Source organism: Chelonoidis abingdonii, chromosome 9, assembly GCF_003597395.2.
Source record: "Chelonoidis abingdonii isolate Lonesome George chromosome 9, CheloAbing_2.0, whole genome shotgun sequence".
Lineage (NCBI taxonomy): Eukaryota > Metazoa > Chordata > Testudines > Testudinidae > Chelonoidis > Chelonoidis abingdonii.
Genome location: NC_133777.1, coordinates 14,874,105 through 14,899,632, shown reverse-complemented (window position 1 = coordinate 14,899,632; position 25,528 = coordinate 14,874,105). Strand labels below are relative to the sequence as shown.

Below are 25,528 nucleotides of genomic sequence, written 5' to 3'. Positions count from 1 at the left end.
GTGAAGGCATAGCTGGGAGATCACCTTTTACCTCTTCTTCTGCATCCTCTGTATTGTAATTGCTTATTTATATTACAGCTTTGCCTGTTGAGAACACCTTCCATCCTGGGTCCCCAGGGACTTTAAAAACATTCAGGGTGGGATTCACAAAGGACCCAAAGAGGAACTGGATTGGGGACAGGGCAATAAATCCTCTCAGCATCCCTAGGATGTAGGGAAGATCATCTCCATTGTACCGATGAGGAAACCTGAGGTTAAAGTGACACAGCAGGTCAGCAGTAGAGACAGGAATGGAACCCAGGTCTCCTGACACCTCCGTTCTGTGCCCAAGCAACTAGGCCATCCTTTATTATTTTTAAATAAAAAATAGAAAAAAAAATAATTATTTCAAGACAAAATTTACCCAAGACCACTGCGGGGATGGAGGCTTTGTGTTAACTTTTGTGCATTCTTGTAAGCCAGATGCGTCACTCCACATGTACCTGTCTGTGGGCAGCCCTCTGCAACACACGTACAAGGAATAAAGAATAAGCGACATTGAGAGAAGGGTAAAAGATAAAGCTCTTCACCTCTCCCTAGCACTTCCCACGTCCAGACACTGAACACTGTCTTCAGTCACTAGACTCTCTTGAAGAAGGGACTGAAATAAAACAGGTTTGCTCTGCAGCTCAGTTGCCTGCCAAACACTAATCGAAGATCTCAAAAAACTGATTATTTTGCATTTAAAAACCAGGAGGGTGAATCTTGAGAATTCTGCTGCTTTTCAAAGGTTGGTGGAAAAACCTTTCCTACCCACCACCAAGAGATTTACTGACTTCCACTTCCACCCAATGTCTTTAGATGATTATTAAATATTGTTATTAAATGCAGAATCCAGCGGCCCTGCTCAGGATCAGGGACCCGTTGTGCTTAGCACTCCATGACACCCAAGAAGACATAGTTCCTGACTTGAAGAGCTTACAATCTATTACCTTAATCCTTCAATGCATTGTTTGCAGGTAGGTTTTGTGCCTTCCCAGGGGTGTGCAATGCATTGCAGGACTCGGACTACAAAGGCATCCTTTAATGAACATTGACAAATCTAGCCTCTCAAAGCCCATGTGCCTTCCATCTCAATTTGGCACTAAATGTTAGAGACAACAACATGTGAAATAAAAGTTTAAAAAACACCCTGACATTTCCCTTGACCATTATAAACACACACACTTGCCTGTTGCTATATCCTGTGACTGGATTCCACCGCTGGTTCTCATAGATATAAACACATTTCACATCTGATTGCATGTAAATATTATCAGTGCTGCTGGCCAATCCTGCAGGCAATAAATCACTTGGATTAAAAGCAAAGTTAAATGTTAAAGAAGAAAGTTGCTATAGCTTAAAATTTTGCCAGGTGGAACATTTATGCATTTTTTATTGCTCATTTTTGAGCCAAAGGTACAAAATTAAGATGCACAGCTTGCTTCCCTTGCAGAGACGGGATATGCCCATCACCTCATTCTACAGACTAGACACAATACAAAGATGGGGGATTGAAAGTTTTTGTTCTGCTGGTGTCACGCAGGAGGTTAACCAGGGAACGTATACACTCAAGTAGAATAAATGTGTGTCATTACCTTGAATGAAGCCACCTCCGTATCCCCCAGTATAAACCCAGGCCGTGTGATCGTAACCTATGCCCCAAACTATTCCATGGCTATTACACTCTATCAGGCGGAGATGCCCTCCAATCTGACGCCAAAACCTGCATGGGGGGAGAGAGAACATTTTACATGAACTCCATAGTGGAGTCAGTAACAGCATGTGTTCCCTGCGCCTCAGCCCTGACTTAGGGAGGGTAGGAGGCCCGTTCAGTCACTAGCTCATTGGGCCTCTGTCCAACGGGTGGGGAAGGCAATTGATGCCAGTTAAGAATGCTCCTTTTGACTGACTACTGTCAGGGGGTGGAGGCAGCTTGGCTACCTCAGCTGCGAGTTTGTAGCCTGTCAAACGCCTCATTTATGTGTAAGTTTAACTTTGAATTTCCTGATTTGATCCACTGCATTTGTTTTGAACAGTTAGCTTTGATGCACTGGTGGGGATTTTCACTCGTTAGCTGTGGATATTTGCCCTCAGCGTTCACTTCGCCCAGAAGCTTTTCCTCTAGGAATTTCCTTGGTTTAATACACATGGATTGATGGTCCTAATATGGGACTGGGGAAAGGCAGGAGGTCAGAGGGGATTCCCTCATCTTCTACAGGTGCAGTGTATTATTTTCCTCTTACTCAAGATGGACCCCCATGTCTGCAGATGTGAGGAGGTGTGCAAAGGAAAATCCCTTCCTGGGGACCTGGAGCCCTGCAGGTGGGTGGGTGGGTGGGTGTGTGTATGTCTGTCTGTCTGTCTCTAGGGAAGAGTAAGGAAGGCAAAGGGACTGTAGAGGAACATGCCAGTGCGGACTCTGGGGGGTAGAAAAGAAGACCTGCTTTTACAGATCAAGAAGTGTGCAGGAGTAGATAAGGGCAGCAACAACCTGGCAAGCTTTATGGCCTCAGTGGAACCCCACTCACCTCACCGTTAGGACTCCGAGGCTATGTCTACACTGCAGCTGGGAGGTATGATTCCCACCTAGCGTAGACAGACTACTGCTAGCTACCTGGGGTCTGATCTAAGGGATCAGGCGGGCTTGGACTCCAGCAGCTACCCTGAGCTGCCGTCCATGCTGCAATCTCTCACCACACTGCTATTTTTAACATGCTAGCTGGAGCTGAGCTAGTGCCAGTCTGTCTACCCACACTGGGAATCACCCTGCCCAGCTGCGCTGTTGACATACCCAAGGGATTTTTAGGGGTTCCTAATTCAGAAACACTTTGTGCAAGTCACTTCCAAATAATAGCGAAAATTCTTCTTGGCCTTAATCTGCCTCAAAATTGGCAGGTTAAGGGCCTCTTTGCTTTCGGACTACAGTGGTCAAGGCTGCAGTATCATACTTAAAATAGAAACCTAGTTGCTATCCTCACTAGAGAGCATCTACTGCCACTGCATGGGGGATTCAGAATTCCCTCACTTGGGTGCTATTCAAATCTGAGCCCTAATAAATGGAATGTTTCATTTACTTTAAAATGCCATCCACTAATTTGTGTAGGAGAATTTAGCACCCGACCCTGCAAGTCTTACAGGTCATCCCAATGAAAATCAGATAGGAAACCTTGCAAGATCTGGCTCCGAACATGCACCTTGAGCATATGAACATCAAAATGTAGCCTGAGGAAACTTCTTCATCTCACTTATGAAAATGAAGGGAACTCCATGTCTCTCTTCGTCTTCAGATAACATCTACAGCACACAACGCATTCCACACAATAGACCACATAACTACTGACATGGAATTAAAGAAAATTCTGGCTGCTTGAAATGCACAGTAGTGAGGGGAACTTTAAAACCTTCTTACATTTGGTCACATGGCATCATGTGTGATGTGGCCTCCAATTCAGGACATGGTTCACTGACAAAGACGTCTCCTTTGCAGGTAACAGACCAGATAGCCTGGTGGGAGGGAGGGCCTTGAATCCGTCTGCTTTCACAGCAGGACATGCTCAGCAAAGCCAGCTACAATACAAGGAAGGAACAAAGAGCGAGGAGGTGCATTTCATGGTGTGAACAAGGGGTTTTCGCTTAATGTAGGTCATCTAGTGCTAGTGAAAGGCGGTTATCCTCATTGCTAGTCCATCTTGGAGATTTGTAAAAGGCAGAGTTCAGATCAAAGGTGTCAAGATTCATTCCCATCAGCATGATTTGTCTTTCAGGATCCCCAGAGTGCTTCGCAAGGTCTCTGTACACACACACCTCCCTCCTTCCCTCTGACCACTGCTGAAATGCAGCCATTTGTGTGCCATAGAGACGCCATCAGGTGGATAGACAGCTCAATGCACAACAGTGAAGGAAAGTTTTGTCCCACTGGTTTATAAGAAGTGGGATATCTACAAAGAGCTGAGCAAACCTAAGTAGTTGAGACGGTTTGAATGCCTGTAGCCCTGCCCATCACACACAACTCCATTTGTCTGCCTTCAAAGAAGGGCAGGGCGGAGTTAATCCTGCCACAGTTCCTGTGGCCTTGTCCACACTAGGGGATTTTAAAGGGGACAAAAATCCCACAAGAGTAATCATGGGGTCAGTTGCACCCTGGTCACACTGGCACGAGCCCTAGAGATGATACGCAGCTGCAGGTGTTTTCATTATGTTGTCAAGTAAACTTGGGCTGAATTTTTGTTGCACCAGTGGAATCTCCTCCCAAATGTGTTTGCTACTGCAGACATAGGCAAAGAGTCCAGAGGTTGCAAACCTGATGCTCAAACCTCCCACCAACGAGGATTTAAGGAAGTAACCAGACTGTGTTAGAAAGTTGGCAGAGTTACCCAGTCATGCATTTCTTGTTCCGTGGTGGCTGCTAGACGAATTGGCCACCGCTGCTTTGTCCTCTCGGGCGTGTAGAGAGCGAAGGAGTGTTTGGCATCATTCAGAACTTCAACCAGGATGGTGACTTCATTCAGGAACACATGGATGTACTGGCACAATACAAAGGATACTGGTGAACATGGCAAACTCCCATTAAGCCTCCCCCACTGCCAACACAATAGGGAGACCTTTCACAAACAGTCCCTGGTAAGGATGGCAGAAGGACTAACATTCTACTTGGGAGAAAACCCTCACTGTGTTTGGGAGTGCTTGTGAAACCGGGGGAGAGTCTTACAGCACTGGATGACTGAGGTCCTATCTACCCCCACTACATCACTCTGCCAGTGTGTGTCAACCCTACCTCAGAGGGCCCCATTGCTAGGTATCAAAGGTTGGTTCTTCCTCCATGACCATTCAGTCTTTGGGCTGACAACAAGATGGCTAATTGGTGTCAACCTGGTGGTGGCTTGCCCACTGAGAGTAGGATTACTTCTAACAGGACCCTGAGACACCCAGCAGAGAGAAAACACTTTTTAATTTGCTACTGGTCTGGGCCAGATTGGAAGTGGTGACCTAGACGAGAAACCCTGTATCACAATGCCCATCCCAATCTAGTCATGGTTTTCTTCTTGTCAAATAGGACACCAGGACTGCACTGCGCTACTCCAATGCACCTTCTTCTCCTCATGATACATGTAATAGATGAACAGAATGCTGTCTCGCATGCCGTCGTTCCCAGTGAACTGCTCCAGCGCCACTCGCACGTCTGTCCATTTATGAGGCTTCCAGCTTCTCCACCACTGTAAGGTCCCCGTTTTCACCCAGACAGACTGTGGCAGAAACACAGGGTTACAAGAAGCTGCGAAGAGCTTTCTTGATCTCCTCTCCCCAAAATTTCTGCTCATTCTTTCTATACAATATCAAGAAGCTTTGAGACAAGCAGAAGATAATGTCATCAGATGAAGGCTAACAAAACTCCATGGCAGGGAGGTGAGATGCCCCCTTCAGAGAGTTCAAAATCAGAGAGAGATTCTCTGACTTGGGAAAATACAGCAGGTTGTTTCTAACTGGGGTTAGAGTTAGAAAAAGTGTTTCTAGTGTTTAAGTGCTTTTAACATAACCATCTATTAAAACTGATTGAAAGTGCATACACCAAACTGTTCTATATTGAAACAAATTTTATTTTAATACTTTAAACAGGTGATATTGGATAACTCAAGTCTTAGAAAAGGAGGGGCCAAAATCCTGAATGAAATCTAAGAGCCCAAGGAAATTCTGTATGATAATCAAAGGGAAATATTAACTAGAAATCTGGTTATTCAGATGTTGATATTATAAGCACTACTTATAGAAGCTGTGCTATGCCCCCTAGTGTTCACAGAGAACAAGCTCACTCATTTATTGAAGTCCAAGTAATAAGGATATTCGTGCAAATAGAAGGTCCTGAATTTGTGCAGTGCAATAGCTCACAAGCATTGAACACAATTTAAAAGCGTCCTGGATTAGGAATTTCAGCATATTCAGGAACAAGTGCAACAGAGTCAGCCAGGATTTTTTTTTTTTTTTTTTTTAATAGTACTAGCTGGAACTTTTCTACAAGAGCAGCTGTGCCAGAGGTTTAATGGCTTCTTGGGTTTCCAGTTGGAGTGCCTGGGGAAAGCTGCTCTAAGAGCTGTGGTAATGGACAAATATGAATGGGGGCAAAAATACAATGCTTGATTACAGTAGGTTGCAGGCCATACACTGGACAGTACCATCACGGATACCCAATCCTGACAGATGTTAAATCATGATCACAGTTAGAGGGAAGGAAACGGAGGATTTTCACTTACCTGCTCAATAGCTTGTTCATAGTGTCTAAAGTTCTCCAGTTCCCGCTTGGTCCTTTCACTGAGCTGCTGGAAAATCTGCTTTCGCCACGCTGCTGTCTGCGCCGGACTGATAGACAGGGAAAGAGACTGCACAGAGGATAACAGACCTAGAACAGAACCAACGTGATGAACGAGTGAGCTTTAAACTCAATTCTGTGAAGTATTAGATGCTCAAGACACAATCTGCCACTTCAACAACACTGGGCCAAACACCTCTGGTCTAACACCATTATTACATGGACACACTAGTCCCAGTGGCATTACCAAAAGGCCGGTGAGAATACTGCAAATGGTGCATAGAAAATGGATTGAAAGACTTATCATAAACTTCTCCGTATATCTCTCCACTAAAGCAGCACATGAATATTCCTAAGAGATGACCATACGCTCTACAGATTCTGATACAGAGCTGAGATGACCAGTAAGACAAGGCTAGGTATTGAGATCACATACTCATTAATTTGACAACCAGTTTATTTGGAAATTTGACCATATTTCACTTTCTTCAGAAGCCTCCCTGTTCTAACCCCTCCTAGAGTCAAGGCTGGGGTCCCATTGAGAAAACCACCTTTCAATTCCTCTTACTATTAGAAAGGCTGATGATAGTGTATATCTCATTCTCGAGTCACAAGGACTATGGTACCAACAAGGCACTGTGGTATTTGTCTCTAAACAGGCTCCTTCCACAACTTGCTTTTGACTAGTTTTCAATCACACCCAGGAGCCGTTTTATCCTGAGCTCCAGTTTCAACACAATGGAGAGCTAAACAGGTGTGTGGAGTTCCGACAAACTCGATTATTCCCTGTGTAACATTTCTGCCAAACATGCAGAGAAACAGTCAATAACTATGTTCATAAAGTGCTTTACAGCAAGATACGCACAACCGGAAATACTCTCCCTTCTGGGGTGAAGAGTAACTGGCATGCAGAATACTACATATGAGTGGGCTGGAAGGAGGGATTATTTTGAGATAAGGACATACCGTGCTTAAAAAAAAAAAAAAAAAAAAAAAAAAAGGCATCTTATTATGGTAGCATCATTAGGCCAAGTGGGGATCAAGGCCCAGCTATGCTGAGCTGACAGTACCTGACTGAAGAGTGAACCATTTCAGTGAGCTGTGTGAATCCACCAGGCAGCCTCCCCCACACACCCAGGCCCACAACGGATGCTCATCAGCGTCATAATGTTCTTCGACTCCAACTGAGAACATGCCAAGGGAGGACAGGCTGGATGTCTCCGGGAAGGTGCTGGTGGAGAGCGGAGGTTTTTTATGGGCTTCCTTTAAGTCAATGTTTGTCCACTGCAGTTCTGCAGGATGGGGATCCTGGTCAGCAGAGAACTTGGGTTTTTCGGGACCAGCCTTCTCGCCACTGTCTGAAGCAGGGCTGGCTTCTTCAGGAGCAGAGTCCAGAGGATCCAAAGCCAAGTTTGCACTCGCTTCTGGTGACTGGCTTCCCACGTTGTTACCATTGATGCTAGCTGCAGCACTTGACAGAGGCGTGTCGGCAAGGTTTGGCTGTATCTGTTGGCTCTTGGTATCAGAGGAAATGTCTGCATCACTCTGAACGATCAAATTCATTTGCTCCCTAATGTCATCACTGAAGAAACAGCCAGCGCTTAGGGACAAACAGACAAGAAACTAATCAGCCACCAGTCCCCGAATTATGAAATGGCACAGAGCCACAGAAAAGACCAGAGAAAGAAAGACAGATGGCAACAGTGTCCAGCTGATACAAAGGAGACCTTTTATGGTAAAAGCTTAACTTTCCCAAGGGAAGAGAGCCTGACACATGGCTTTGCAGGCCATGCTGGGAAATCCTTTTATGACAGCCTGTAGGGTTGGCTGCACAGAACTCTCCAGAATACCTCAAGTGTTAACACCCCAAGGCTCTGTCTTTTGGTTTACAAATGCTGGGCAGGACTCTTTTTAGACTCCAAATAGTAGGAACAGAAGCAGCCAAAGCAGGGACTGCTGCATTTGGGAGGGGTGGGGGTAAAATATGGGGTTCAGCCAGGCCCCTTGCTTCCTCCCAATGCCCCCTTGGCCCCAGAACAGTGCAGGGGACACCCCACACACCTTCTAGGGGTACTAGGATCCATGCAGTACCTCCTGTCTTCTCCATGTGGCCTTGAAGGAGAGGAACAGAGAGAACCCAGCTAGAGACTCCAGCCCTTTGGAAGAGGAGCAGACAAAGAGACCTTTGGACGTTCCAGTCAGGACTACAGAATGGGCAGACATTCTGTGACCGGTGCTGATCGGCGTTTGCTTCAGCTCCCCGCCATCTTCATCTCAGATTCACTTCATAGCTGCCTCCCCCCTACCCCCACCACCATTCCCTGTTCTTTCTATTTAGCAGATCCCCTCCTAACTTCCCCCTCCCCTAGCAAACTAAAAAGAATCCTGGCACTAACATGATGTTTGCTGCCATTACACTGTTCACTCTGCTTGTGTGCGCTAACCTTTCCCCCACCCTATGTGTGTCTTGTCTGCTGTTTCCTTGTGCTCCCCCTCGGTCTGCAAGCTCTCTGGGTCAGGGGCTGCCTTTTTGTTCTGTGTTTGCCTAAGACAATGGGGGCCTGGGGCTCCCAGGTACTACTGGTACTAATAAATAATAATAGACCCTATCAACACTGGATTCATTCTCAACTGCAGATAGTTTCTGTTCAGCAACACAAGATGTTTTGATTCCTAGGGTTTAGCACGTGGCTTCTCACAGTGTTCCCAGCATGTTCTGCATGGCCGATGGGCCAGCTCTCAGCAGGGAGCTATTTGTTTATTCTCTCTGGGAAAGAAAGTGGCAAGATGCCACACAAGTGACACCCAAGAGGAGGATAATCGTTAAGTGGAGTAAACACCTCCAGGATATCCGGCAGGTAACATTTCATCAATTATAGACTGGACCCTGGAATCTGATGGCAAATCTCAGCTCAGCTCATTTTACTGCCAGGCTGAATTCTCAAGTCAGAACATTGCCTCTCTCCCCAGAGAAGAAGTGTTTGCTGCTTGCTGTTGCATTTTAATTGGGGAAAAAACCCCAAACAAATGGACTTCAAGAAGCAGGAGCCATGTGTGGAGTTTGTTCAAGGTCACAGTGAGGGGCCTTGAACAAACTGGATGGATTGTGTTCACAGAAATACTCTTCTCATGCCATGGCAGCACCAAAATCTTATGGCCTTTAGGGCTTTTGGATACTTTATTAGCTACCTGAGCAGACTGGTCGAGCTGCCGGTCTGAGACCTGTCACTCTCTCTGCCAGATACGATCGCCTTCCATGTCTTCCCGCTGAGCTCGCTCGGTGTGACACCTTGCCGGAAATAAACTGCTCGATCCTCGCAGCTGATTCCCCAGACCTAGGAGAGAAAGGGGCCTTGACGGGAATGTCTGTGTGTCCTAAGGGGATGAATGGCATGGAAAGAAGATGGGCATCAGCTACAACATGGGAGTGAGAAGAGGGCAGTTGAGGGCAAGAGTCTTTTCTGAATCGGGTTTTCTTTGCGTTGGTCTCTAGTGGTGGTATTTTAGGTGCAGAGCATCACTCCTGTGTACAGTTGATTGCGGGATGGGGGGGGGGGTTTGTACTCAAGTGTATCAGATGAGAGGTAGGTTTGCTGAATGTTCTCATAATGTACCTCATGTGGCTTTTGGCAGTTCAGACAATTGGGCCCCTTGTTGGACTGTATTACGACCCCAAGGCTGAACAGTGATCATATGGGAGTCTAAACCCGCTGATGTGTTCACACAATTGGTGTTCCGCTGCCTTACCTGGTCATTTAAGCCTACGTTTACCATCATCATTTCTCCAACCATTTCAATCCAGCTGGTGCCACATGGATTGTGTGAGTTCACACCTCTTCTGAACCACACCTGTCACAAGTTAAAATCCAAGTTTTGAACTACGTACTAGCAAGGAGACAGTTAAATGGTTAAAGCTGTGGCTGGGAGTCAGGGCTCCTGCGTCTCATTCTCAGCTTTGCCATTGCCGTGAGCAACTAATGGTACTTCATCAATGCCTTTGGTCTGAGGCTTCCAGAGCATCTACAGGACTGAGGCACTGAGCCATTAAGAAACTTGCTTAAGGTAATACAGTAAGTCAGTGGCAGAGTTGGGAATAGAACTCCAAAGTCCTGACTCCCAAGGCTGCACTTTCACCTCCCTCGGAGCAGCACAGCATACACCTCAGACATGGCAGTTATCCAGAATAGCTTTGACAATCCTAGCCTGAAAAGGGGCCTAAGAGAGTTAAGTGCCTAAAATCCCATTGGCAGTTGGGTTCCTAACCTCTTATGCTCCTTTCAAAGTCCCAGCAACAGTGTTTACTAGTATCAGAGGGGTAGCCGTGTTAGTCTGGATCTGTAAAAGCAGCAAAGAGTCCTGTGGCACCTTATAAGCTAACAGATGTATTGGAGCATGAGCTTTCGTGGGTGAATACCCACTTCGTCGGCTGCAGTTTTTACTACGTAACTCTTTCAAGAGTTCCTAATACGCTATGTTAATGTCAACATTAAAGAGCTGCTCTAGGAATGAGGGAGAAGGATCAGATTCTCATTTGCACTATGGCCCCTTTACACCATTCTGGCAGTGCAAACAGGCCTTACGGTGCCAGGCAATGTAACGCACACCCACTTTAAGGCCCCTTACAACGCCAGGATGGTGTAAATTAGAGGCAGTTCCATAGTTTCTGTCAGGAGAACTTCTCTCCGAAGTTAGAGAGCAAATAGCTGACAAGCATGAGCCAGCCAGTTCCCCAGCTCTTCCCCTGAGAATGAGAGTTTCTCTGGTGCATGGGAAAATTCATTCTCTTATATCTCATCTGTAGGATGGCTTTTATCACATCTAAAGGCCCCTAACGAGTGCTTCTGCCTCCAAGTCACTTCCCCAAGCTTTTCAAGGGCTTTAGATATTATATTAAATCCAACGGAATAGCCTGTTTACACTTTGGAAGTTGTTTGTTAAATTAGTGGTTGGATTTAAAAAAAATAAAAATAAAATAAAAAAAAAAAATCAAAACATACCATGTATTTAATTTCCTATTAAATTAGCTTGGTTCTATCTCATTCTATACCAAATAAAAAACAGCCAAAAGATTGTCTACAGGGGAGGTTTTTCCAGTTACATTGGTATAGCTATAGCAGTTTAACTATACCAATATAACTGTGTGTGAACAGTCTGATTCCAGAGAAAGACCAACTTCTCGAGTCTTTAATTTAAACCACTTCCAAAGCAACATAAACTAAACTGGAAAAACAACACTCATATTGGACTAAGAGTGCCCACAGAGGGTGCTATACTGGTATAACTACAGAGCATTAAATTCACCCCCTATATTATACCGGTATAATGTCCCTGTGTAGACAAGCCGGAAGCTATACATGCTATTGATACTAATAAGGGACCTCATGTTTGTTATTTAACTTCAATAAACTTCTCAATAAACCTTGGAAACTACTAATTCACACTAAGAACCTGGGATAATTACACTCTGTTAGTGCTTAGAATCAGTGAGTATTTTCCAAGTACAGCAGATATTTGTTATTAGTCAGCCATGTAGTATAATATAAAATAGGTAAAGGGGGTTTATTGTCATCAGAACAACAGACTATTTGGGATGTTGCACAGAGACTTGATGTTGTCAACAGAATGAGCAAACACATGCACATACATGAGCATCCTAGGTAAGAAGCCAAGATTGAACCATAATTTTTGTTTTGTTTTGTTATAAAGTAGGGACGGAATATTATCTTGTTCCCACAGGTAGGATTTGCTATATTCTGTCCTGGACCAGTAACAGAAAGCACTGCTAGATCGAGGGATTGGTGACCTTTAGAAGGTCAACTATTTTGCTAATCACCAGGTTTAGAAATACACAGTAGACTTTGTCACCCAAGGCTAGAGCCAAATGCTTTAGCTATTCTGACCACTGAACCTGTCTATTTCCCAGTGTGCTGGGGCGATAAACTCTTTTGTGAAAAGGCATTTTGGTTTTGGGACTGGTACATATTTCTGACCTTTGAATCAGTACTAGTGATCAGCAGCTAGAAATGATCAAGACGCCTATGTGAAATAAGCAGTTTTCACTCTTTCCAGGGGGCTCAACCACCATAGGAGGGGGGTTCATCTCTTATTCTAGGCCCTTCTGTATTCTTCACTGCCAATTCCACACCATGCCTTGCTCCTTGCCACCAGTTTCTTTTCATATCCCCATTATCGCTACATGCCATTCTACTGGCTACATTTGGATGTAATACATGACAAGGACCACTGAGCAGCTATAAAGGAGCCCCAGCCTAGGGTTGTGAAACTTCCTCTTACACTCGTTTGCTGCTGCTTGACTTGAGTTTGGCCCATTGTCTATAGCATTATCCCAAACTGACAGCAGCGTGCTATCAAGCTGGAACTTTAGGAGAATGGCTGAGCAGCCTTCTCATAGACACCCACACACCCCTATGCCTCTTGGTGGTTCAGTCACTAAAAGCCACAGAGCACCCCTGCAATTTTGGGGCACTGGAACTTACCCAGCAAAAGGGGCAAGAGATCCCAACTCCCTGACATTTCAGAAGAGCAACATACTATAAATTTACAGGGAAGAGAGCCAGAAATGTAGCTCAAGGCCTCTTACTTTTCTATCTTTAGTAACCGCCCACACCACGTTTACACCCACAGAGACGTGCAGGATCCCATTTTCAGAGCTTGGGGGTTCCACCATTGTCCAAGAAATTCCTGCCCAATAAACAAAACAAGGAGTCACTGTTCATTAGATTCTCGTTCAGTTCTCTACAAATCAAAGCAACTTCCCTGCATGGCATGACAGGGTTTTACCTTGAGGATTATTTCTATCAATCCCTTCTCTTGCAATAGCTTGCCCCTCCCAAAGCGTTGCCCATAGGAGGTCATATGGTCCACAGCTGATCTGAACTGCTTCTCCGGGGGTGGCTATTAAGGACCACGCAGAACCTTCTGGATTGTGGTGGCAAACGTCTTCTCTATACCATACCTAGGAGAGACACAAAAGCCTTAGAAAAACGCCACCTAATAAAAACAATCAGAACCTTTCGGGCAAACATATGGGCAGCCTGACAGAAAGGAGAGAACCATTCTTCTCTAGCCAAGGATCCTTTTATAGCATTTGAACTCTCACCTTTAGGTGGCATTAGTTGAGTAGATTATACAACTGCACACCACTTCCCTGTTTATCAAGGGAGGAGGCTTTTCTATAGACTAGGTTTTAAAGCCAATTTGGACAGGCCCATGATCTCTTGCCACACGATCTGTGTGTATTTCAACATTCGGAGCAGTTAAATATGATTCAAGGCACGTTAAATAAACTTAGAGCCATTGAATTGAACACCAAGAATCCTCCTTCCTTAGGAAAATACAGAGCATTCACACACTCAGGTACTGCTATAGATAAAAAGTCATGATCTGGCATTAACTGTAACAAGCTATCCATTTAGATAGACACCATTTGTATAGGGGCCAACACCTCCCCACTTTCATAACTTTTGATGGTGTCCAGCCCAACATTTATATGCAGCAGAGAGAACGTGCCACTTCAAGGGTTTTGTACTTGCCAGTCTGGTGTCTCACACGTTTGAGGGAGCTTGGTGGGAAGGTTCAATATGGAGAGGGCATAGAGCATTCCTAGGTTGATATGCTCTCCTTGTGGCGAACAGCGAGCACATTTATTAACAACATTTTGCTTTGGCAGGACTTCCACTTGGGGAACCCAAAGCACTTTAATTATATAAGCCTGTAGGCAGGGAGGTATAATTTCCACACAGAGAAACTGAGACACAGGGAGATTATTTTTTTTAAGTGACTTGCCCAATGCTATACAGCCAGCCTGTGGCAAAACGCGAGTAGACCCCAGGAGTGAGTATTTGTTATAGTCACTAGACTACGCTCTTTCAAACATCTCAAGTTACTTCTAGACCTGTTAAGACACAAGTCAGGGACAGACCGTGGCTAGGAGGATGACAGCTAAGACATGTGCCTAAGAGTGAAGGATGGAAATCCTTACAGCATGGGGAAGAATAAGAAAGACTTCATCGTGGGCCTAAGAAGAGAATGGGAGATGCATACTTTTTTGGTATTTAGTATTATAGATACAAAGTAAAACCCTGCCGGGGCTGGATTCCAAGACTATCCTACTGCCAGCTCAGGAAGGTTTAACTCATTCAGCAAGCTGAACTTTTTCCTATTCAATGCAAAAAAAAAGTTAAACAAAATTAGATCCTTTCTATGGGTTCATTTTTTCACACCAAAGAAGCACTCACCTATGACACAGCACCTATAAACTCTCCCTCTCTATTTTGATATTAAGCAGTATCAATCAACAGCCTATCACAGAAAGGGTTTTATTTCCATGTCCCCGTCAGCCATGTCAAAAAGCAAATATCCTGACCAGTTTATGAACGCAACACTTTAGCTTGCAGAACGTCTGTCTGGGCTTAAACACTGAGATTCACAGCCACCTAGTCAATTGTGATCTGGCCTTCAAATATCTCCCCCCATCCCCGCAACCACATCCTCAGAAGCAAGTTCCCACAGACCAGGACCCACCAACTCAAAGTGGTACCAGACCCTTACCATAACAACATATGCAAAACCCGCAGGTATATCTCCACTGCTACGATGATAAATACCTACCTGCAACACACCTTCCAAGATGGCTGGGTCCTACACATGTCTGTCATATGTGGTGTACCTCATCCAATGCACTAAATGCCCCAATAACAACTAGATGGGTAAAACCAAACAATCACTATGCTCTCACATAAACTTTCACAGAAAAATGATAAAAGAAAAGAACACCAAACACTATCAAAGGGCGAACATTTTTCACAAAATGATCACTCCATATCTGACTTCTCTGTTCTTGTCCTCAATGGAAACCTGCACAACACCTTCAAAAGATGAACCTGGGGGCTCACATTCATAACTTGCAAGACACTAAAAATCATGATCTTAATAAAGACACTGGATTTATGCCCCAGTACAACAACCTGTAACCCACTAGCATCCTCTTTTTGTCTGATGACAGAAGTTGTAATGGTCTCTTAGTTTAGCATAACTAGTTAATACACATTCTATCTGTCCCACCTTGTAGTTAGTGGTGACACTCAGAGTACCTTTCCTAGCCTTGAAGAAATCTGTGTAGCTCCAAAGCTTGTCCATCTCACCAACAGAAGTTGGCCTAATAAAAGATATTACCTCATCCACCTTGTCTCCCTAATACCTGGGGACCAACATGGCTACAAAACCACTGCAGATAAGGAATACACACAAAAAAAGGAGTTATACCCTTCCTTGCAAGGACACCGCCCAGACCGATAACCGGCCCATGGGCTCGTCAGTGATTTCCCATCCTCCAATGGAGATATCGTTGAAAGGATCTGGCAACTGTTTAGGATCATCATGGGATGTTACCTAGAGCAAAGAGAGTGAGAAAAATTTAGAGAGCAGAAGTAGGAGGAGACCTGACCCCACATATACCCGCTGGCTATTTGGTGCACTGTGATAGGAGGGGCTTATCTCATTTTCTAGCAGACAAATTTTTGCATCAAAGCCACCACCCAGATGCCAAATGGTTAGGCATGGAGGATGGACTCCCTCTCTCACTTATGGCTGCTCCTTCAGACAGGGTGAGGCCACATTTGCGGAGCAGCATGGAAGAAGCCTGCACTCTTGCTGTTGGGGCTATACCTGTTCTTAGGCAAAGCACAGACTTTTGCTCCCACACCCGTCAATCCAGCATCTTGCACAAGCATTACAGTCCCTAAAATAAATCATCTATGTTTTTGCATGTGCACGCAAACAGCAATCACATGTGCCTGTAGGGAAGACAGCTAGTGGACTGACACCAAATGGCTGCCATGTACCAGGAAAAATCTTATTGAAAATGGAGCATGTTTCTTCATCACGTAGCATTAGCTGCCTGTGAACAAGTGATCAGAATTTCTCTCTCTGCCTATGCCTCCATACACAAAATTGTAAATCAACACATGACAAAGATCTGAGGGCTGGGCTAAGCTCTTTATGTTAGAAAAGAAACAAAATTCAAAGCTATGGTGGAAATTTTGAAAGGCACCTAAAATAAATCCCACTGAATTGAAATGGGATTTGGGCACCTAATTTCCTTATCTTCCTTTGAAAAATTCCAGCCTTGAATTTGTAATTCTTGAAAGAGGTGCTAGATTAGCAGCTGCAGAGTCCAAGGTCCTGTCTTCGCAGACAGCACACACTGCAGTGACAGCAGTGCAAACTTCCCCACTCTCATGTCATCATTTCTTTCATATACCACTTGAGCTAATAAATAAAACAAACACAGAAAGAGACCTTTGCCCAAGTGTCTCGTGATTTGTATCTCCTGTATCTGATCCACCTCCTACGTCGGACACAGGAATTCCATTTCTTATCCTTTGCGTAGGTAGCTGGGAAGTCAATGGCATATGTCCAACCCTAAAAACAGAGAGTTCCTTTCATAAAGGCTGGGAGCAGATGGCTACATCAAATAACTCAGAACAATTCTTCACAAGGATCACTCCTACAAATGTAATACAAATTACTTTGCACATGCATAGGGCTTTTATCTCCTAACTCTACAGATATTCAACTCCTCTGCGCAATACATACAGGACAAATAAGATATAGAAAAGCATTTTATTGTTGTTATAATAAAGATGTTATAGTAAATAACAGCATCCAATAGCTAGCATTTCAGGGCCTGATCCAAAGCCTGTTGAAGTTAACAGAAAGACTCCCTTTGGTTTCAATAGCCCTAGGAAAAGATGCCTCCAACACTATACTACAACGATCTCCATTCCCAGCAAGAAACAGCTGTGGGAAGATGGGAGATGCCTTTACTTTTACAGAGTGGATTCCCAGAATGGATCCCTTGCTGGTATTGTTCACCTACCCCTTTCTCTGTTGGTTCCCCTCCAATATTTTCATCCACGTACCAGTCAGACTCCCACTCCCAGTGCTGCGATGGCAGCGTGAAACTGTCAAGCTGCTGATGTTTTAGCCCGCTCACGTCGCTCCATTGCCAGCGATCACTGGGCATTAATTTCTCACAAAAGCCACCAACCGGATTCCAACGCTGCCAGAAAAGAGAAAAAATGTACAGGTCAGGTCTCTAAGGTCATGAAACCTTGTTAGGTTACAGATGGGGCCTTGGGGATGTTCAGATGTTCCACACCTCAAGAGAAATGATCCATTGGGGAAACAAGGCGGCATCCAAACACTGGCTACTGGCTAATATCTTCGGAGGGAGCATCCTTCAGATACCAGCTACTGGCTCACACACTCTTTAAAGAGTGCATCCTTCCTTTAATGCCAATGCTAAGGAGGACAAGGTGGGTAAGGTCATTTCTTTTATTGGACCAACTTCTGTTGGTCAGAGAGACAAGCTTTCGAGCTTACATAGAGCTCTTCTTCAGGCTTGTATTTCTCACCTTCAGAAATTGGTCCAATAAAAGATATTACCCACCCACCTTGTCTAATACCCTGGGACTGACATGGCTACACCTAGACTGCATAATGTTAAGGGAGAAAGTTACTTCATTTTAACAAACATTTGGTGGGTGTCATTCTAACTGATGACATTCAATTGTTCACTCTATTACCAAAGATCATGGAATAATAAACAATAAGACGCACCATCAAGCGTTCCAATTCATATACTAGAAAGCATTAGTGATTATGGGACTGTCTGCAGAATTTCATTTCTAGTGTACTGGTCCAAGTTCAGCCCAGGGTGGTAGCCAATGAAAGCCACCACATCAGACCGCTATCAAGTGGACAGTGGCCATGGATTTAGGGGCCTTGGTCCAATTCTTAATGGAAAGGTGACTCAAGGTATGTCTATACTTCATTTAAAAACCCGCAGCTGGACCATGCCAGGAGACTCGGGCTAAGGGGCTGTTTAACTGTGGTGTAGGTGTTTGGGCTCGGGCTGGAGCTGAGCTCTGGGACCATCCCATCTTGCAGAGTCCTAGCACCTGGGGCTCAAGCCCGAGCCCAACATCTACACCACAGTTAAACAGCCCCTTAGCCTGAGTCAGCTGGCATGGTCCAGCTGCAGGTTTTTAAATGAAGTATAGACATACCCTAAGGCTTTGTCTACCCTAGAAAGGGTTTGCTAGTATTCCTATACCAGTAAACCCTCCTAGTGGAGATACAGCTAATACCAGCAAAAGAATTGCTGTTCCAGCTTACACCAGTTCCCCTAATGAAATAAACCAGAAGTTTTCAAACTTTTCATCTGCAGACACCAAAAAAATTTCAAATGGAGGTGCGGACCCCTTTGGAAATTCCACCTGCGGTCCCCTACCATAGATGTCTTAGACTGAAAACTAACTGAACAGCTATAAACGTTGCACGGCATTCAATGCAGCATACGAAAGGGCATTAAACGGTGGGTTTCTATGGTAATGCCAACAATTCCAGGTTTTGACCTATAGGTGAGGATACTCACATACTTTTGATTGATCCTTAGAGGTGTCCCCCTAGGTTAGAAGCTGACCTGCCACGTTGCTCTCTACACTGTATGACTTTGGTTTCCAACACTGTCAAACCTGCCCAAGTTCACTTACATAACAATAACAACGTTTTTAAAGGACCACACACAGCTCAGTGCTAAAAAACAAAAAAAAAAAACCAAAACACTCCAAAACGAAAAACCTTAATCAAATTGCCAAGAAGTTTTACCCAACTAGCTCTCCCTCAGTCACATTGGGCTAGTCCACAGCCACTCCCATGTCTGGTGTAAGACCTCTTATGTCCACAGATCGTAAATGATTCAAGATGTTTCAATACTAGTTACACTATATACAATATTATTAGGCTAAACTCCTTTGCACATTCTTTATCCATTATTCAAGGCCTGATAGCTATGACTTTTTTAGTTTGTTCCCACAGAAAAGTTTCACATCTCCGATTTCTATTTTTCATGGTTTAGACCAAACAAAGGGAGGAATTTACAACCCAGATAACGCATATTTAATGAAGATCATTTAAAATGTTTTCATAAAAGGAGGAATGGTCTAAAAAACACAATGTATAATTATATCAATGTTAGACAAAATATACAAAGGTCAGGAAAATATGCCTTCCCCTCCTTAAATAAAAACACAGCACTCTATACTACATTTATCTAGTGATCTGTTAGAAAACAAGAGAAACAAGAAAAAAATCCTTTGATCGTAGCTCTAAAATGACTTTACCAAATACATGAGAGGTGGGTTTTGGGGTGTGTGTTTGTTCCATGGTTTGTTTGTTTTTTTTAAAAAAAGAAAAGCAATTTATGAATGCATTCTGTTGAGGCATGTGTTACAGAGAAGCCCCATAGAATGTGACAATAACATTGCCACAGGTTTTTTTAAAAAGACATGACAGATTTTAATGGGGAATTGTACCTGAGGAATTTTTTTAAACCTATAGAAATGAAAACATTTTCTAAATAACTCTAGAGGCTTTGTTGCTGTTAAGTTCCATGTGATTTTTTCATAAGGGAACAGGTATTGCTAACTGATGGAAGCAAAACATCAGACTTAGAGACTGAAGGACCCCAACTGGGATGGCTGGTGCTCAAGAGGACACTATTTGCAAGGGGAAGAAAGAGGAAGGATTTAGGGGGACATTTAGGATCTGTTCTTCAGAAATATGCAGCAGGGATTAAAATAAATGAATAAATAAATAAATACAATCCCTGAATGCTCAGGGTGGTTCCCACTACCCAAAGAAGGGAGAACTCCACCCGAAGCTAGGAATTCCTTTCCTAGCTGCCACATTCACTTTGAACCCCAAATATGAGATTCCTCGTCCGCTTACATTTACACATTACACAACAACCAACCTTACTACTGGACAACAGATCAGTCTGGACAAGTAACCACATCTCTTACTGCCAACCATCTCTGAAGACCACAAGGCAAGTTTGACAGACGCGCTCATGACTTTACATACCTGATTCTCATAAGTTTCTTCCTGGTATCTGATTGGAACATCACTTGAGAATACGTAGGCATATACCTGGTGATCACAAGCTATGCCCCAGCAGCACTGTTTGACCGCAGAGACTCGTTTGAATTCCAGCTGGCTGTCTTTACAGAGCTCCCAGTACTGGCCAGCTGTAGAAAGAGTGTAAACCCTCCCAAAGATATCAACTGCCCACAAGAGGGAATTAGGCATAGCCATAGCTGAAAGGCAAAGAAAGAGGTATTAATGTAGAGGCTAATTTGTAAGAGGTGGGTTCAAACCCCACTCCCAGTCCAAACAGACCCAGAAATTGAACTGAATACTGTGGGCCCCTTTCCAATGATACTACACTTGAGAACAAAAGATGATATTTTCAAAGGAGCTTAGGTGATTCATCCATCCAAATCTCATCGCCTTTTAATGAGAGTTGTGTACCTAACTACATGAGGCTCCTTTGCAAATTCCAGCCCAGGGAATGCCAACTGGAATCTACATTGCAAACCCTTCCAACACAGTTAGCAGCAACAATCTCAGGTTAAGAGAAGCCAAAGGTTGAATGGATACATTGGGCCTGAACTGCTCTCACTCCAGAAGAGGGACCTCCAGGACTGGGCTAAGGCACACTGACTAAGCAGCATGGCGGAGTCTGTGTTGCTAGCGCTCTCTGGCTAAAGAGAAGATTTCACTCTCCTGAGCTGTATGCATTCGGTGTCCAGGACCCCACAAAGCCACAGGAACTCCTCATCAATCTCCTCCTGGCACTGGCTGAGATGGCCTCCATCAATCCAGGAAGAGGAAGCTAGATGGGGAGATTCTCTGCAACTGTGTGGCTTACTTTCAGCCCTTACTTGTCTCTGGGCAGAGTTCCTCTGGAGCCTTCACAGAGCAGTGGAGGCTGTCCAGGATTCTCTGTTGGGTGATCCAGAGTTCCCTCATAGAATCATAGGAGTGTAGGATTGGAAGGGGCCTCAAAAGGTCATCTGCTCCAGTCCCCAGCATTTTGAACCTTTTGACCATCCACCCCAAATCCTAGTTGATTATTTGCTGTCCCACAGACTCTTGTTTCCTGGGCTCTGTGACCCCTTTCTCGACCCAGGAGACAGGCCTTTTGTCCTTGTAATGGATACTGGTCCTTTAAGGCCAAATAATGTAGTTATCCTGTTCCATGTGTCTAGGGAAGAAAAATGAAGCCATCACTGGAAGAGAGGAAAATGATCCCAGGGAGCAGTTAGCGTTGGGGAGAAGGAAGGTCAGGGCTATCCCAGAACACTGTTCCTTTAAGGGCCTGTGACCAGGAGCTTTGTAAAGTGAGTGGCTCCGGTGGCTCCTAGCCAACACAGACAGGTGTTTGGGATTATTACACTCACCTGGGAGGAGCAAGAGACTGATTAGTTGACTGGGTGGGAAACTCAAAAGAGGATCCAAACCCAGGTGTGGGCTGTGAATACCTAAACCTGAGCAGACAGTCTACATGCCAGGACTGAAAACAGTCCCAAGAAGGAGGACTAAGAGACCCTGAACCTGAGGGGTGAAGAGAAATGGGCCCTTTTGAGAAGCTGAATGATGTTTAATAAGTTTGAAACAATATTCTCCTGACCTAGAGTCTAAGTCTATGGTTGTGACTGGATTAGTCTGTGAATTTGGAGGGAAACTGAGGCAAGGTGCCCAGTTGACCTCCCCAGGCCATGGGCAGGATGTCCTGGGATAGCACCTGTTTGCAGTCCTACACGGAATTCAAACAGGCCAGCACTAAGTTTGTTTCAAGAAGAATAAAGACTTCTTTCTGTGGGCATGCGCAACTCCCACCTCTGGAGAGAGCTCAGCGCCACTTGTTCCATGGGAAAAGTGGGATTCACTTACGGAGGCTTCCAACCCAATTTTTTTTCCTGTTGTTCAAAGTGATATTCAGCCAGCAAAGCAGGAAGCAGAGCCCAAAACAAGGAAAAAAGAAAGCAACGCTTGGAAGCAGCACACACCATTGTTTCTTGGTTTGTGAAAGGGCAGCTTTGCTCTCACAGGAGCCTAAGGAAACTAGCCTGCTCACCTTCTGACCTGTAACTAATAGTGAGACTAGTACCACTCCATTGTTTCTAACAGGGGTATAAAGTTGCACAGAGTAGAGACAAATGTGTCAGCCAAGGGGGAAGAGATGAAGGGCAAAGTTCTCCTATTACTTACAGCAGCACAACTCCAACTGAGTCCAAGAGGTTGCCCTGTTGCTAGAGAGTCCCTCTCTACGTCTTAGATTATGGCTAACTTTTGCAAGAGTAGCTGCACTGGTACAGACCCCAAGTGCAGATGTACATCAACCCAAGTGTGGCATCTTCATACGTACGCTGACCTGTCTTGTTGGGGATCTTAATCTGAGCCCAGACCCGCCTCTCTGGTTGTAGCCCATCATCACTACTATTTGTTGTGAGCTGGAGACTTTCAGAGAAGCTGCAGTGATGAGGGTCATAGAAGTACTTAGATACCATAAAACAGAGAGAAGGATAATCTTGTGTTTAAGGTGCAGCACTAGGGAATAGAAGATGTGTAACAACCTCCCATCTTATTTTGGGCAAGTCATTTCACCTCTCCACCTAAGTTTTCCCCAGAGGTAAAACTGGGATAATATTTCTCTCACTGAGGCTTGTGTGTCTAATGTTTAAGTGCTTAGAGATATTTGAATGGAAGGTACTGTGCAAATATGAAGCATTATAACAACCATATGGGGATGAGGGCCAGATCTATGGTGTACTGCTTGCACTACTGGAAGAACAACGCCCAAGATAAGGAGCCTTTTCAAATTAGTGTTTCTAACTTGCACTGCAGTATTTTTCTTTTTCTAACTAAGAAAATATCCTGCAACAAACTTGAATAACTGTAAAGTAAAACAGCATAGCAAAGATAACCAGGCTAATATTCTGGGATGTAATACCACTAAGGTCATAAGAACGGCCCTACAGAGTCAGATGAAAGGTCCATCTAGCCCAGTATCCTGTCTTCTGACAGTGGCGAGTGCCAGGTGACCCAGAGGGAATGAACAGAACAGGTAATCATCAAATGATATGTCCCTTGTCGCTCAGGGACACCATTCCTGCCCATTCTGGCTAATAGCCATTGATGAACCCATCCTCCATGAATTTATCTACCTCTTTTTTGAACCCTGTTATGGTCTTGGCCTTCACAACATCCTCAGGCAAGGAGTTCCACAGGTCAACTGTGCATTGTGTGAAGAAATACTTCCTTTTATTTGTTTTAAACCTGCTGCCTATTAATTTCATTTGGTGACCCCTAGTTCTTGTGTTATGAGAAGTAGTAAACAACATTCTATATTCTAAACTTTTACTATCTACAATCAGTACCATTGATAGTTAGACCATATCAAATAGATCATCCTTTACCACTCTCTTCAACATGAAAATCGCTCACGGTCTTAACAATCTCTCCTCGACAGAATCCATTCCATACCCTATGTAATTTTGATTGCCTTACTATTTCTGAACCCCTGTCACAATCCACATATGCTTTGTAGATGGGGTGACCACACCAGCACAACAGTATTTGGGCAAGGACTGTGGGTTACATGGATTTTATATAGAGCACACATAGTCTGAGTCCTAATTATCATACTCTCTATGAATAAATTGCCCAGCAGCTTCCTCGCATTTTGTCTGCACGATCAGCCACTGAAGTGGGGATGTTAAATAACTACGACTGCGTATGCACTGAAATGGCTCATAAGATCAAGCGTCTTGAAGTGATCAACATCCATGAATTAAGACTCTCATAATTTTATATATTATTATTTTGGAATTTGGAGCTGCCCAAATGTACAGAGTTTACTTGCAGTTTATCTAACAATAAGATTTCAATCTTTTCTGCCAGTATTGTTTGCCTAGTCAGCACATTTGAGAGCACCTTTCATAGCGCCTTCACAGTTGCCTGGTCTAACTGTGCTTTAGTAGGCATTTGTATCACACAAATTTTGCCCACCGACGTGCAGATTCACACTGTGTACCGCCTTTCACGCGGATCGGGTATCAATAATGTTTTAGAGAGTACTGCGATCCGAAACAGAACTCTATGGGAACAGCAAATAGGTCCGATATTACGTCTCGCCATCGAAAAGCTGACCATTAGCAATACCTCACCCTCGTTTCTCTATCTTTAAACATAGTTACCAGATGCGGATGAGAGAGCTTCAGCCCTCTCTTTCAATCCGCCGTGGCAACGTTTACTTTTGTAAAGCGTAGATCACTGTCACCGAGACCTATGCAAAAGGCCTCTGATCAAGACTAATAGATACGAGGGGCTTAAATACTTAACCCCGGACCTCCCCTCAGATCGACCGACGCTATAAACATTACCCCAAAAAAAGAATTATAGTAAGATGTAAAGGCCATGAATATTCCACTTTCTAAGATACCATGGATCTCCTCAGTAACGAAGTTACGCGTCACGCTCGATTGATCTGGAACAGATACAGTTCTTTGAGGTGATCGAACCAGGTTTGCCCAAGTAACTCGGAGAGTCAGACTACAGCTTATATTGCCAGGCACCGTACGAAGATAGTACGATCTGACCCTTATAAAAATTGCATAGTACAGTGAGGTCCCCAAAGAGTGCACTGGTACATGAAAAGTAGTTTCAAAAAGTTACAGAGCTTACAAGTAAGTAGCAAGCTATATCACAATTATGAATTCCTTATCGATGAAACTGCTGGCTGAATACCCTATCGTGAAATAAATCGCGTGAAGCCCTATTCAATGCGTTTAATATTTACGCCAATGCGGTTATCCAACAACCTCTCCACTAATCATAACTTCCAATCCATGGCCCAGTTTCTCCAGTATCTGTCAAAACTAAAAGAGAAGGGGGTCTCAGGGTGGGCAATTCTCCCCCACATACCTACAGTGACCGAGTGAAGACCGGATACAATTAATCATCTTATTACTGCCCGCAATGGCTTATGCATAAACTGAGTGCCATCCTTGAGTTCAACTCAGATTGAGCGAGGCGGTACTTCGAGGTGGGCTCGCCACTGTGTTTGTTAGCAGGATTCCTGCGTCTGAGTTAACTTAGAAAAGGTAAACACAGTTTTTCTATAGAGACATATACAGACAGTGTAATGTGGTGATATTATATCTATTATAATTAAATAACCAGAGCATACCAGTGAGGCTACGTATCCACTCTATCTTGACTCAGGGTATAGGGCCCTCCTAGATGAGTCATAGTGTACCCATTTTGAGGCACTAC

General features: G+C 44.2%; 1 protein-coding gene across 3 annotated transcripts in view; it reads right to left on the bottom strand.

Annotated features, from left to right (window-relative positions):
- TECPR1 (tectonin beta-propeller repeat containing 1) overlaps positions 1-20,507 on the bottom strand; it is a 31,114-nt gene extending 10,607 nt beyond the window's left edge. Inside the window, exons 1-16 of one of the 3 annotated variants that reach the window (XM_075069226.1) lie at positions 20,273-20,507; positions 17,266-17,405; positions 16,643-16,765; positions 15,608-15,733; positions 13,124-13,298; positions 12,924-13,024; positions 10,070-10,171; positions 9,512-9,657; positions 7,393-7,922; positions 6,267-6,412; positions 5,109-5,264; positions 4,395-4,544; positions 3,431-3,588; positions 1,617-1,744; positions 1,211-1,313; positions 404-500 (exon numbers count right to left, since the gene is read on the bottom strand). In XM_075069226.1, the coding sequence (XP_074925327.1) occupies positions 404-500; positions 1,211-1,313; positions 1,617-1,744; positions 3,431-3,588; positions 4,395-4,544; positions 5,109-5,264; positions 6,267-6,412; positions 7,393-7,922; positions 9,512-9,657; positions 10,070-10,171; positions 12,924-13,024; positions 13,124-13,298; positions 15,608-15,649 (2,034 nt within the window). In that variant the 5' untranslated portion in view covers positions 15,650-15,733; positions 16,643-16,765; positions 17,266-17,405; positions 20,273-20,507. Of the gene's footprint in view, positions 1-403; positions 501-1,210; positions 1,314-1,616; positions 1,745-3,430; positions 3,589-4,394; positions 4,545-5,108; positions 5,265-6,266; positions 6,413-7,392; positions 7,923-9,511; positions 9,658-10,069; positions 10,172-12,923; positions 13,025-13,123; positions 13,299-15,607; positions 15,734-16,642; positions 16,766-17,222; positions 17,406-20,272 lie in introns of all 3 variants that reach the window. The other 2 variants (XM_075069224.1, XM_075069225.1) reach the window with 2 other exon arrangements.
- Positions 20,508-25,528: the final 5,021 nt, after the last annotated feature.